The following is a 14,649-nucleotide window of genomic DNA, read 5'->3' as shown; positions in this document are numbered from 1 at the left end:
AGACAGAGCCAGAGAGAGAGAGAGGGGTAGAGAGTAGGCATGTGTAAGCAAATACTTATACTGTAGATACATGAAAATATAGTAAATAGTTTTCAGACATGGGGTTCTGTGATGTTGAAACATACCATCATACTGCTTTATAAATAATTAGGCTCCTTGTCCATTTAGCAGAGGATCAATGGGATTCATTCTACAGACTGATAAAACGTCAAATTACTTGTGAATATAGTTTTATTGGGAAGGGTAAACTGAAATTATAAGCCTCTGTTGGCTGGAGAACACTTAAAAACATCAGGAGACATTAGGGCAAAGGGACGACTCAAGTGAATGTATGTGACAGTCCAACCAGAGTGTGTCTGATTCTGGAGACACTCACTTCTCCCAGGAAGTCATTGGAGGAAGATTTGTCATAATCCCACACTGTCACCTCCAGAGTCTTCTTCTTCAGCTGAGAGAGAGTGGGATAGGAGGGAGGAGAGAGGGAGAGAGTGAGAGGGATGGGAGAAAATAGGGAATGGGAGATAATGATAGAGAGAGAGAGACATAGAGACAGAGAGAGATATATACTTAAATTTACAAATGCATTTAAACAAGTTATGCCAAGTACAACACCCACGCAGACCAATCTCATTCCACCAGCCTGTCAGGGGACTCTGTGATTGTGAGTGGGTGTGTGTGTGTGTGTGTGTGTGTATGAATACGTGTGTGTTTGTGTGTGTGTGTGTGTGTGTGTGTGTGTGTGTGTGTGTGTGTGTGTGTGTGTGTGTGTGTGTGTATGTGTGTGCACGCTTGGCAGAGAAGTGGGTGAGTGAGTGGGTGAGTGAGTGAGTGATAGTGCAGCGTTTACAACCTCATTGGGCAGAATAGAGAAAAGAGTCACAGAAGAACCACTAGACTTGAGATGCTACTGTCCACTGAGAGAGAGCGCTGTAAGGATAGACTTCACTCATTTTAAGTGGTCCAAATTGCAGCCAAGGGCTACTGTTAGGTTGAATGAAGAAGTCTCTGTCTCTCTCTTTCTCTTGCTGGTGATTTGTATTCTGTAAGGGCTCAGAATGAGGGGTGGAGAGGGTTGTTAAACCTAGTCAGGAGAGTGGTGTTATGGGCTTCAGGGGATTGGTAATGGGTACTGAGGCTGCAGAGAGACTGTCAGAACATCCACAAGGATTCAGAGCTACCAATTCAACTTGAAATAAGACTAACTAAATACATTCATTCAAAATAATGTTCAATGTGGATGTGTATGGATTTGTGTGTGACTGATGCGTTAGTGGGTGCTTTGTGTGTGTGTGTGTGTGTTCCTACCTGTTCCAGGTGTATGTTCTTGTAGATGACGGTCTGGTTCCACTCTGGGTTCAGACTCCTCTGAACGTACTTGGTCCTCCTCTTGTTCTCACCACTATGATGTCATAGCAAAGGAACACATTTAGTCTCAGATGTGGTCTTTGTTAATATGCTAATATGTCCACATTATCGTAGATTTTGCAAAATGACATTTGATGATAGATATAAAGATGATATAGCAGGATGTCAATAATTGAATATCTGATTCAATATAATTATATCATCATATATTGTACATGATGCCTTGCAAATGTTGGATGAGAGTCAAATGTACACCACCGTTCAAAAGTTTGGGGTCACATTGAAATGTCCTTGTTTTTGAAAGAATAGCACATTTCTTGTTCATTAAAATAACATCAAATGTATCAGAAATACAGTGTAGACACTGTTAATGTTGTAAATGAATATTGTAGCTGGAAACGGCAGATTTTTTTTCTGGAATATCTACAGTGGCGTACAGAGGCCCATTATCAGCAACCATCACTCCTGTTCCAATGGCAAATTGTGTAGGCTAATCCAAGTTTATAATTTTAAAAGGCTAATTGATCATTAGAAAACACTTTCCCAATTATGTTAGCACAGCTGAAAATTGTTGTCCTAATTTAAGAAGCAATAAAACTGGCCTTCTTTAGACTAGTTGAGTATCTGGAGCATCAGCATTTCTGGGTTCGATTACAGGCTCAAAATGGCCAGAAACAAATAACTTTCTTCTTAAACTTGTCAGTCTATTCTTGTTCTGAGAAATGAAGGCTATTCCATGTGAGAAATTGCCAAGAAACTGAAGATCTCGAACAACGGTGTGTATTACTCCCTTCACAGAATGAAAAAAGAGGATTTGGAGGCACAACTGAGCAAGAGGACAAGTACATTAGAGTGTCTAGTTTGAGAAACAGACGCCTCACAAGTCCTCAACTGGCAGCTTCCTAAAAAGTACCCACAAAAAACCAGTCTCAATGTTAACAGTGAAGAGGCGACTCCGGGATGCTGGCCTTCTAGGCAGAGTTCCTCTGTCCAGTGTCTGTGTTCTTTTTCCCATCTTAATCTTTTATTGGCCAGTCTGAGATATGGATTTTCTTTGTGACTGTCTAGAAGGCCAGGATCCCGGAGTCGCCTCTTCACTGTTGACCTTGTGACTGGTGTTTTGCAGATACTATGTAATGTAGCTGCCAGTTGAGGACTTGTGAGGCGTCCGTTTGTCAAACTAGACACTCTAATGTATTCCATAAAAAATCTGCCGTTTCCAGCTACAATTGTCATTTACAGCATTAACAATGTATACACTGTATTTTATACTATTTTAATGGACAAAAAATGTGCTTTTCTTTCAAAAACAAGGACATTTCTAAGTGACCCCAAACCTTTGAATAGTAGTGTATAGACACTGGCTAGACAAGATAACAACATGAAACAAGAATAAAGTCAAAGAAATAGTGATGTATGTATGTTTGTCTGGTTGAATCAATATTTGACTGTAAGGCACAGCTCCACTCCTGTAGCAGAGAGCATAAAGGTGAGGTGAAAAACACATCTGACTCATGAAATGATTTCACATTTCAACTTTGATTTCAACACGGCAATGTTCTTGGCTACATCTGCACAATCAGATAATCACATTGCACATTGAAGCAGGGGGGGAAACAGACTGAAAGCAGAGAGGCAGATAATTAGAGAGCCAGAGTGATAGAATGATAGAAAAAGAGGGAGGGAAGGAAAGTAGGAGACAGAGGGGCAGAGAAACAGAGATAGAATGCAAAGAAGGAGAGAGGCAGAGAAGGAGAGAAGCACAGAAGGAGAGCAGGAAGAGTGCAGAGAAGAAGAGAAGCAGAGAAGGAAGAGAGCAGTGAAGGATAGCAGCAGAGAAGGAAGAGAGCAGAGGATAGAAGCAGAGAAGAAGGAGAGCAGAGAAGGATAGCAGCAGAGAAGGAAGAGAGCAGAGGATAGAAGCAGAGAAGAAGGAGAGCAGAGGATAGAAGCAGAGAAGGAAGAGAGCAGAGAAGGATAGCAGCAGAGAATGAAGAGAGCAGAGGATAGAAGCAGAGAAGAAGGAGAGCAGAGAAGGATAGCAGCAGAGAAGGAAGAGAGCAGAGGATAGCAGCAGAGAAGGAAGAGAGCAGAGGATAGCAGCAGAGAAGGAAGAGAGCAGAGGATAGAAGCAGAGAAGAAGGGGAGCAGAGAAGGATAGCAGCAGAGAATGAAGAGAGCAGAGAAGGAAGAGAGCAGAGGATAGAAGCAGAGAAGGAGAGCAGAGAAGAATAGCAGCAGAGAAGAAGGAGAGCAGAGAAGGATAGCAGCAGAGAAGGAAGAGAGCAGAGAAGGATAGCAGCAGAGAAGGAGAGCAGAGAAGGATAGCAGCAGAGAAGAAGGAGAGCAGAGAAGGAAGAGAGCAGTAAAGGATAGCAGCAGAGAAGGAAGAGAGCAGAGGATAGAAGCAGAGAAGAAGGAGAGCAGAGAAGGATAGCAGCAGAGAAGGAAGAGAGCAGAGGATAGAAGCAGAGAAGAAGGAGAGCAGAGAAGGATAGCAGCAGAGAAGGAAGAGAGCAGAGGATAGAAGCAGAGAAGAAGGAGAGCAGAGGATAGAAGCAGAGAAGGAAGAGAGCAGAGAAGGATAGCAGCAGAGAAGGAAGAGAGCAGAGGATAGAAGCAGAGAAGAAGGAGAGCAGAGAAGGATAGCAGCAGAGAAGGAAGAGAGCAGAGGATAGCAGCAGAGAAAGGAAGAGAGCAGAGGATAGAAGCAGAGAAGAAGGGGAGCAGAGAAGGATAGCAGCAGAGAATGAAGAGAGCAGAGAAGGATAGCAGCAGAGAATGAAGAGAGCAGAGAAGGAAGAGAGCAGAGGATAGAAGCAGAGAAGGAGAGCAGAGAAGGATAGCAGCAGAGAAGGAAGAGAGCAGAGAAGGATAGCAGCAGAGAAGGAGAGCAGAGAAGGATAGCAGCAGAGAAGAAGGAGAGCAGAGAAGGAAGAGAGCAGTGAAGGATAGCAGCAGAGAAGGAAGAGAGCAGAGGATAGAAGAAGGAGAGCAGAGGATAGAAGGAGAGCAGAGAAGGATAGCAGCAGAGAAGGAAGAGAGCAGAGGATAGAAGCAGAGAAGAAGGAGAGCAGAGAAGGATAGCAGCAGAGAAGGAAGAGAGCAGAGAAGGATAGCAGCAGAGAATGAAGAGAGCAGAGGATAGAAGCAGAGAAGAAGGAGAGCAGAGAAGGATAGCAGCAGAGAAGGAAGAGAGCAGAGGATAGCAGCAGAGAAGGAAGAGAGCAGAGGATAGAAGCAGAGAAGGAAGAGAGCAGAGGATAGAAGCAGAGAAGAAGGGGGGCAGAGAAGGATAGCAGCAGAGAATGAAGAGAGCAGAGAAGGATAGCAGCAGAGAATGAAGAGAGCAGAGAAGGAAGAGAGCAGAGGATAGAAGCAGAGAAGGAGAGCAGAGAAGAATAGCAGCAGAGAAGAAGGAGAGCAGAGAAGGATAGCAGCAGAGAAGGAAGAGAGCAGAGAAGGATAGCAGCAGAGAAGGAGAGCAGAGAAGGATAGCAGCAGAGAAGAAGGAGAGCAGAGAAGGATAGCAGCAGAGAAGGAAGAGAGCAGAGAAGGATAGCAGCAGAGAAGAAGAGAGCAGAGGATAGAAGCAGAGAAGGAAGTGAGCAGAGAAGGATAGCAGCAGAGAAGAAGAGAGCAGAGGATAGAAGCAGAGAAGGAAGTGAGCAGAGAAGGATAGCAGCAGAGAAGAAGAGAGCAGAGGATAGAAGCAGAGAATGAAGAGAGCAGAGAAGGATAGCAGCAGAGAAGAAGAGAGCAGAGAAGGATAGAAGCAGATAAGAACAGAATCGGAGAAGAAGAGAAGGAGAGAAGGAGAGAAGCAGAGAAGCACTACACTACCTTGCGTTCTGGACTACCATGACTTGTCTGAGAGTCCAGGGGAGGGAGAGGAGGGTAGAGACAACAGACAACAAACAACAAGAACAGCAAAAAGAAAGAAATCGTCAGAGAAACAGAGACATAAAGGGAAGGAGATAAAGAACGACAACATAGAAACATGAAGACATGGTTTATTTACTACTGTCTACTGTTTAAACACATATCAAGCAGTCCCTATATACTGAGCTAAAGGACAGTGTGCGTGTGTGTGTGCTGGCAGTTTCTATCCAATCCGGATACAGTCTCTGCATCTTTGATCCAATCCGAAATCAGGGTAGAGTCTCTGGCACTGTACTGTAAAATCCTATGAACATGGCTGTTAGAGCCATTAGTAGAAAGCAGATAGTGTTATAGGTCAGATTAAGACTATTGATCTCTCTGCCTTTTCACAGGAAGAGAGGGATGGAGACAATGATGGGGCAGGGAAGGAGAGAGGGATACGCTAAGCTGATGCTGATAAACTGATAATCGCTGTCCCGTGGGAGGGTTGAACCTTACTACACTAAAACATCAGAGCACTCAGAAAGAGAACACTGCAGCCAATCTAGAGACCACACACACACACACACACACACACACACACACACACACACACACACACAGCATTAAAGAGAATATCTTAGAGTAAATATAGAATGCTTTGATACAGTGACCAAACTGTTTCATATCAAGTTGTAGTATCTGTCCATGAGTACGTTTACATGCACCGTGTTCGAATCAAGGCTGTATCAACTCCGGTGAGAGTCCTATAGGGCGGCGCACAATTGGCCCAGCGTCGTCCGGGTTTGGCCGGGGTAGGCCCTCATTGTAAATAAGAATTTGTTCTTAACTGACTTTCCGAGTTAAATAAAGGTTCATAATTTGATATTAAATTGATTAGGAAAATGGGTATACCTAGTTAGTTGTACAACTGAATGCATTCAACTGAAATGTGTCTTCCGCATTTAACCCAACCCCTCTGAATCAGAGAGGTGCTGCACTAATCGACATCCACAGCGCCCAGGGAATAGTGGGTTAACTGCCTTGCTCAGTGGCAGAAAAACAGATTTTTACCTTGTCAGCTCAGGGATTCAATCCAGCAACCTTTGCGGTTACTGGCCCAATGCTCTAACCACTAGGCTATGGTAGTCAGATTATGCAATAGTCATGTAAACACCTTACTCTGCTTATCTTAATCGGCGTAAGGTCTAAATCTAAGTAAACATACACCGATTAAAACACCTGGTTTTCGGAGCAATCATTTGAATTATTAGGACATGTAAACACCTTAATCGGCGTTCCAGTGGTGTATTTGATCTGCGCGTGTGCTAGCACCAGCCGAGAGCCTCCCTCTTTAGCGTGAGTGAAGTGAGTTTGAATCAACTGAATGTATGTGTCTTAGAAGTAGTTTCCACAAACAGACTTCATATGTCCCAACTCAGAATCAAATATACTTCCCAAAAATAACTTGGTCACTGTGGTTGAACATTTATTTTGATTGGCGATTTTCTGCGGTTATCAGAGAGCCATCAGCTAGCCTGATGTAAACAGGGTTAATAGGGAAATCCTTCTTCTTGCAAAGCATGCAAACATTTGAATCAAATTATTATATGAATCTGACTAGCCACAATACCAATACACGTACACTCAATATGCCAACTGAGGCCAGTTAGAAGCCATGGAGATAAGAAATGAAAGTAGCCCACAGTTGGATGTGTCACTATCATGTTTTATGAACTCCTAGGCTTCTACTTACAATCAATCTTTCACAGAGAGCTCACAGTAAATCTAACACAGATTAATAAAGGCACATCAGAGTAACAGTAAATAGTCATTAAAGTAGAGAGAGGGAGAGAGAGAGAGAGAGAGAGAGAGAGAAATGCAAGGCAGAGCGAAAGAGAGAGAGAGAGAGAGAGAGAGAGAGATAATGCAAGGCAGAGCGAAAGAGAGAGAGAGAGAGAGAGAGAGAGAGAGAGAGAGAGAGAGAGAAAAAAATGAGTCAAGAAGGAGTTAAAAGCATTGTGAAGTATCTCACCCTCTCCCTGGTAGGAGGTAAACCTTGACAAATGGGTCAGAGTATCTGTTGGGGTCTCTCTGAGCCAGGTTCCTGGCCTGGAGCACATGCACTATCAGGTTCCCCAGGTTCCTGTCATAGTTGATCTGGAGCTGCAGGGGGCAGAGTGGACAGAGAGAGACATGCAGTATGTTCAACTAGGTTCTACAGGCATGTAGACCAGTGTTTCTCAACACTAGACAACCTGATTCTGACTTATCATCAAACTCTTGACAGGTGGATCAATCAAGTGGAGGAATTCAGGAATATAAGGCACACTCTACAGACTCCAGACTGGAGGAGTCAGTAGCAAACAGAGTAGGTGTGAGACTGGGGTTTGCCAAGGGGGGACCAATAACCAGTCAAATTGTATCACAAATTGCATTGCAAATTGGCTTAAACTTAGATGCATTGTATTGAATAACTGTTTATTTGTAACTGCCCTAATTTATTTAAATAAACCCATTTGAATATTAACATTGGGAAAATATTCACGTTAGATACACGTTTAGTGGTAACCCCCTACAAGGAATATATATATATATTTTAAAGCTGATTTAGGTCTACTCTATTTCTACACAATTTAAAAGCTCTAAAATTATATTTGGAGAACATTAAAAAAAGATGCAAAAATGACTTCAGCCATTCTCACCTTGGCTGCTGTAGCTTCATTTCACCTTAGTCGATAAAGGACAAACACATGCCATACAGTAATGACACCTCGATCAGAACGACAGCGTCAATGCGTTTTGCTACACCAGAAGTACATTCATTTCCAATGGAACGCTGCGATTGCCTTGCAGCATTACATTGCAGAGGCTGTTGCAGTGCGTTCTGTGTTCCGCATGCATTGGATTTGATGTATGCATCAAACTGTATGCATAGACTTGACAGAAATAGTGGCAAAAGGTGACTGTTGAACTTTTGTTGCACACATATCCACTAAAATGTTGGATTACATAATGAAAAAAGTTTGACTGCAGAATTTATTACGCAGTATTGATGCTATGAGGCTGTCGGCCTGATAGCTGCTACACACTAGCTAAACACTAGTTGAGTTTCCTGTCTACTCAACCAGCAGTTCCTTAGCCACCTTCCTGCTCTGCTTTCCACATATCAATTGAGAGAGATTGCACTGTTCAGTGTTCCCTCACTGTAGCCATGCTCTCCATAACCCTAAAGACAGCCAGCCAATCACAGCCTTTGCGCCCACTCCAAGGTATCCGCATGGTCCTAAAGCCAGCCATAATGACTTGCCTGAACAAAAGCATTGTCTTTTCTCTCCAATCTGAGCCATATTGACAGCTCTCTGATCCAATGAGAATAGAGGGGCACTAAGGGTGGCCAATCATATTTGAGGTGTGGCTGGTGCCACCACATGCCCCTCCTCTGGTGCTGCCCCTGAGCAGGCCTACCTGTATTTCTCCTGTTATAGGGTGAGGCTGAGACTTTAGCACCTGCACATCCGCTACCGACTGAAAAACAAACACAAGCATCGATTATACACTCTGTTTATGCCGATATCAGTCTCACTGATACATGTTCACACACTCTACATTAACACACACACACACACACACACACACACACACACACACACACACACACACTGCCATGAGAAGCCCTGCTTATAGTGTGGCCTCTGGTCTGCCTGAAAAGTTCAGTTACTGTGTCCATCATATTATGGTTTTAATTAGCAATAGGTTGGCTAGAGCCCCTGTGTAGGATAGTTATGGTCAGATGACATATCAAGGACCTGTCCTTGTCCTGGAGATGCTGAGTAGCGCTTTCTGAATGGACTCTATAAGACCCAGGCGAAAACTTACTAGAAGAGGATTAACAAACCGGAAAAAATCATTCTGTACAGTCAGAGAAGGTTAATTCAGTATATTACATAATCTACCTACCATAGAAAGTAGTTAATACATAGAAAGTAGAAAGTATTTAATACAATGTGTATTTACACACTCACACTCACACCCATGCATGCATCTCTCTCTTTCTATATCCCCTGTGTATTTATACCTGTGTTCTCTGTTTGTCCGTTGCCAGTTTGTCGAGTCAACCAGCGTTTTTGTTCTCAGCTCCTGCTTTTCCCAGTCTCTCTTTTTCTCACCATCCTGGTTTTGACCCTTGCCTGTCCTGACTCTGATCCTGCCTGCCTGACCACTCTGCCTGACCCTGACCCTGAGCCTGCCGACCTGCACCTTTGCCCCACCTCTGGACTATTGACCTCTGCCTACCCTGACCTTGAGCCTGTCTGCTGTCCGGTACCGTTGCCCCACCTCTGGTTTACTGACCCCTGCCTGCTTTGACCTGTCTATTGCCTGCCCCTGTTGGATTATTAAACCATTGTTAATAATTCGATTCGACGTGTCCGCATCTGGGTTTTTAGCTTGATTCCTGATACCCTACACACATATACCATGCATGTTTCTCTATAATTAGCCTGCCATGTTTCTGTGATCCACAATGCAGCCACAGCAGTTGACCTTGACCTCTACCACACAAACAAACGTACACATGCACAGCATTTGTGAATTATTAATTATGAACTCACCAGCCATATGGATGTAATACAGGAAGCTACGGGCTCTCAATATCATAATGTACTACTAGTGAAGGCATTACCTTGGCGCTGTGGCGTTGTTTCTTGTTGATGGCTGGGGAGGCAGGCTGACCGGGGCTGGGGACGGCACTAGAGCTAGCCGATGCATTGCCTGAGTGTAACAGAGCTGAGCGGTCAAGGGCAGAGAGGACCCCTACTCCTCCTGGCCCCCCACCCCCATTTCTAACCCCATCCCAGGGGCCTGCTGTTGGGAAAACTTCTGCAGCTCTGCAGCCAGCTGCTTAGGGTCCACTCCTGGAGAACACTGCCTGTCACCTACACACAGACACACACACAGTAACATTCACAATGAAGCATTGTAGAGTTACATAAACATTATGATACATTATAACAACATAGTGCAAAAGTCATGATGAAGCATTATAACAATGTAGCGGTGTACCAGGCTTCAGCTGGTCATGGTTCTCCAGGGCCTGGGGATGCTCAGGGTCAGACAGCATGTTCAGGTCACTGAGAGAGACAGACAGAAAGGTCAAATTTAGGTATCATCTAAATTAAGTGGGGATAAGAGGAGAGAGGGATGAGAAAGGATAGAGAGCGATGAGGAATAAGATATTTGACTCACAGTCTCACACAGAGCTCAGTCTCTGCAGACAGCTGACCCATAATGCACTGCACCTCCTCGTAAGTCTTCCCCATCAGAGGAACCCCGTTCAACTCCAACACCTGCATTCCTACAGAGAGAGACAGAGAGCGAGAGAGCACTTTGATGCCAGTAAGATAACGTAACAACACATAACCCTTCATAATATCACACTTATCTCTGTTTGGTTTATGTATGTTTATGACACATGATTCAAACTGCTATGGCACCACAGATTGATTCTCGATCCTGCAGTCAGGGTCTTGAGACAATCTCAGACTACAGACACCTTGGTCTCAATGCATCTCAGAACACAAAACACAACCCAAACAAGTTTAGCTCAGGGAGAAAACCACTGCCTTTCATTTCATTGACTAGAACAGTGGTTCCCAACGTTTTTTGTTTACTGTACCGACTACTTAATTTGGCTCAGCCCGGAGTACCCAATAAGTACCCCCATAGTGCATTTTACCAGTAACTGTGTGGTCTCATGGGTCTTCTTAAGTACCCCCTGTGGATAGGCCAAGTACCCCCAGGGGGTCCTAGTACCCCTGGTTGGGAACCACTAGACTAGAGTATATATTTTTCAGGTTCTGGTTCACACAGCAGACAAGACTCAGAGAGCATGACAGAGTATATAGCAGTAAGAGCTGTATGATGGATAGGGCTGTATGATGGAAAGGGAGAAAGTGCACAGTAAACTCAAACCCATGCCAGCATCGGTGCTGTGGCTGCACTTACACAAATGAAACCTCGTCTTCAGATAAGACTTTTGCTTACGAAGTAACTCGCCAGCTGCTGTGACAACAAAAGATTTTATTAACATATCTCTCTCTTTGTATGTTAGAGAGTCAAGGCCACAGCAACATTTAGAATACTGTCTCTCTCTCCGTCTCTCATTCCTCCACTCCTCATCTCTCCCTTTCTTTCTCTATTTATCTCTCTCTCTCTCTCTCTATCCTCTCTGTCTCTCATCACCCCCCCTCTCTCATTCTCTCTCTCTCTTTGCATCTGAGGGTTTAAGTGTTCAGTTCCATGGTCTCTTTCAACTAAAGTCTAAACACAGAATTTGCATTAAGGTCATTTAGTCCTCTGAAGAGAGTCAGATAAAAACACAACATAAGACCACAACAACACTTCTTCACAACAGTATCTCGGACCTGCCTGGTGTGTTCCTTGTTCTTCATGATGCTCTCTGCGCTTTTAACGGACCTCTGAGACTATCACAGTGCAGGTGCATTTATACGGAGACTTGATTACACACAGGTGGATTGTATTTATCATCATTAGTCATTTAGGTCAACATTGGATCATTCAGAGATCCTCACTGAACTTCTGGAGAGAGTTTGCTGCACTGAAAGTAAAGGGGCTGAATAATTTTGCACGCCCAATTTTTCAGTTTTTGATTTGTTAAAAAAGTTTGAAATATCCAATAAATGTCGTTCCACTTCATGATTGTGTCCCACTTGTTGTTGATTCTTCACAAAAAAATACAGTTTTATATATTTATGTTTGAAGCCTGAAATGTGGCAAAAGGTCGCAAAGTTCAATGGGGCCGAATACTTTCGCAAGGCACTGTATAATTAATGCCTTACCTTTGACGAGCTTCTTCTGTTGGCACTCCAATATGTCCCATAGACATCACAAATGGTCCTTTTGTTCGATTAATTCCGTCGTTATTCCGTCGCGAGTTCCAACTCGCGCAACATGACTACAAAATATCTCATAAATTACCTGTAATCTTTGTCCAAATATTTTAAACAACTTTCCTAATAAAACTATAGGTATTTTTTTTGTAAATAAAGGAAAAACATCAACCAATTTCAAAGGAAAATCATCAACCAATTTCAAAGGAAAAACATCAACCAATTTCAAAGGAAAAACATCAACCAATTTCAAAGGAAAAACATCAACCAATTTCAAAGGAAAAACATCAACCAATTTCTAAAGACTGTTGACATCCAGTGGAAGTGATAGGATAGCGGAAGTGTGGACATCCAGTGGAAGTGATAGGATAGCAAGTGCCTTAGAAATCTAGATCCCTATAGAAAACCCATTGAAAAGAGAGTGACCTCAAAATGTTTTTTTCCTGGATGGTTTGTCCTCGGGCTTTGTTATACTCACAGACATCATTCAAACAGTTTTAGAAACTTCAGAGTGCTTTCTATCCAAATCTACTAATGATATGCATACCCTAGCTTCTGAGCCTGAGTAGCAGGCAGTTTACTTTGGGCACGCTTTCCATCTGGACGTGAAAATGCCCCCTAGCCCGAAGAGGTTTTAACAGTCTCTTGGCGTACCATCAACCAGCGTAATGAGGAGTGCTTTTCGAACAGTCCTGAATGAGTTCCCACATATGCTGAGCACTTGTTGGCTGCTTTTCCTTCACTCTGTGGTCCAACTTATCCCAAACCATCTCAATTGGGTTGAGGTCAGGTGGTTGTGGAGGCCAGGTCATCTGATGTAGCATTACATCACTCTACTTCTTGGTCAAATAGCCCTTACACAGCCTGGAGGTGTGTTGGATCATTGTCCTGTTGAAAAACAAATAATAGTCCCACTAAGCGCAAACAAGATGGGATGGCATATCGCTGTGGTAGCCATGCTGGTTAAGTGAGACCTGAATTCTAAATAAATCTTGACAGTGTCACCAGCAACCCCACACCATCACACCTCCTCCTCCATACATGCGGAGATCATCCGTTCACCTACTCTGTGTCTCACAAAGACACCGCGGTTGGAACCGAAAATATCAAGTTTGGACTCATCAGACCAAAGGACAGATTTCCACAGGACTAATGTCCATTGCTCGTGTTTCTTGGCCCAAGCAAGTCTCTTCTTCTTATTGGTGTCCTTTAGTAGTCGTTTCTTTGCAGCAACTCAACCATGAATTCTGCCTGATTCACACAGTCTCACAGTCTCCTCTGAACAGTTGATGATGAGATGTGTCTGTTACTTAAACTCCGTGAAGCATTTATTTGGGCTGCAAGAACTTATCCTCTGCAGCAGAGGTAACTCTGGGTCTTCCTTTCCTGTGGCGGTCCTCATGAAAGACAGTTTCATCATAGCGCTTGATGGTTTTTGCGACTGCACTTGAAGAAACTTTCAAAGTTCTTGAAATGTTCCGCATTGACTGACCTTCATGTCTTAAAGTAATGATGGACTGTCGTTTCTCTTTGCCTATTTGAGCTGTTCTTGCCATAATATGGACTTGGTCTTTTACCAAATAGGGCTGTCTTCTGTATATGACACCTACCTTGTCACAACACAACTGATTGGCTCAAACGTATTAAGAAGGAACGACATTCCACAAATTAACTTTTAACAAGGCACATCTGTTAATTGAAATGCATTCCACCTCATGAAGCTGGTAGAGAGAATGCCAAGAGTGTGCAAAGCTGTCATGAAGGCAAAGGGTGGCTACTTTGAAGAATCTAAAATCTAAAATATATTTTGATTTGTTTACTACATGGACTACATGGTTACTACATGATTCCATATGTGTTATTTCATAATTTCGATGTCTTCACTATTATTCTACAATGTAGAAAATAGTAAAAATAAAGAAAATAAAGAATGAGTAGGTGTGTCCAAACTTTTGACTGGTACTGTATATGTTAGAGAAACACAAACAACTAAACATTCTGTCAAAATTAGGATACACTGAGATACTTACTCTAGCTACATAATCATTTTCACAATCTGTATAAGCTCAATACTATTATAAACTGTAGGGGATTTTAGGGAGATGGCATATGCAGAGAGAGAAAGTGTGTGTGTCTATTTGTCCTTCAAACTTCTCTCTCAGAAAAGTCCAGGCTGTTCCATGTCGCAAGTGTCACCACCAGGGTGTGACGTCACAGCGTCTGAAGTGAGTATGACAGCAAGAGGGAGTAGATGAACACTATCTCACCGTCAGAAACATCCCTAAATGCAGTGGATTACACTATAGAACTATAAAGAACCAGGCTTTCCTTCAGGTTTAACCCAGGAGGGCTGGATGCAGAGACACGTCCTACATGTGACAGTAAGTCCCTGAAATATATCAGTAGGAGAAAGCTACTGTCCTACACATTGTTCAGGAGGTCTGGTAAATACAGTGGTATGTTCTGAAGTCTCTTCTACTTTGTTATATTCTGCCTGTAGCCTGTACTAATC

General features: G+C 43.2%; 1 protein-coding gene across 1 annotated transcript in view; it reads right to left on the bottom strand.

The window, feature by feature from the left end:
* LOC115109799 (protein piccolo-like) overlaps positions 1-14,649 on the bottom strand; it is a 106,209-nt gene that overhangs the window by 12,819 nt on the left and 78,741 nt on the right. Inside the window, 9 exon segments of the mRNA XM_065009764.1 lie at positions 377-448; positions 1,306-1,399; positions 5,209-5,235; positions 7,262-7,392; positions 8,695-8,754; positions 9,911-10,062; positions 10,065-10,163; positions 10,291-10,358; positions 10,474-10,582. Coding sequence (XP_064865836.1) covers positions 377-448; positions 1,306-1,399; positions 5,209-5,235; positions 7,262-7,392; positions 8,695-8,754; positions 9,911-10,062; positions 10,065-10,163; positions 10,291-10,358; positions 10,474-10,582 — 812 coding nt within the window.

Source organism: Oncorhynchus nerka, linkage group LG25 (assembly GCF_034236695.1).
Source record: "Oncorhynchus nerka isolate Pitt River linkage group LG25, Oner_Uvic_2.0, whole genome shotgun sequence".
Classification (NCBI taxonomy): Eukaryota; Metazoa; Chordata; class Actinopteri; order Salmoniformes; family Salmonidae; genus Oncorhynchus; species Oncorhynchus nerka.
The sequence above is the reverse complement of the archived record's forward strand: the minus strand, read 5'-3'. Positions and strand labels throughout refer to the sequence as shown.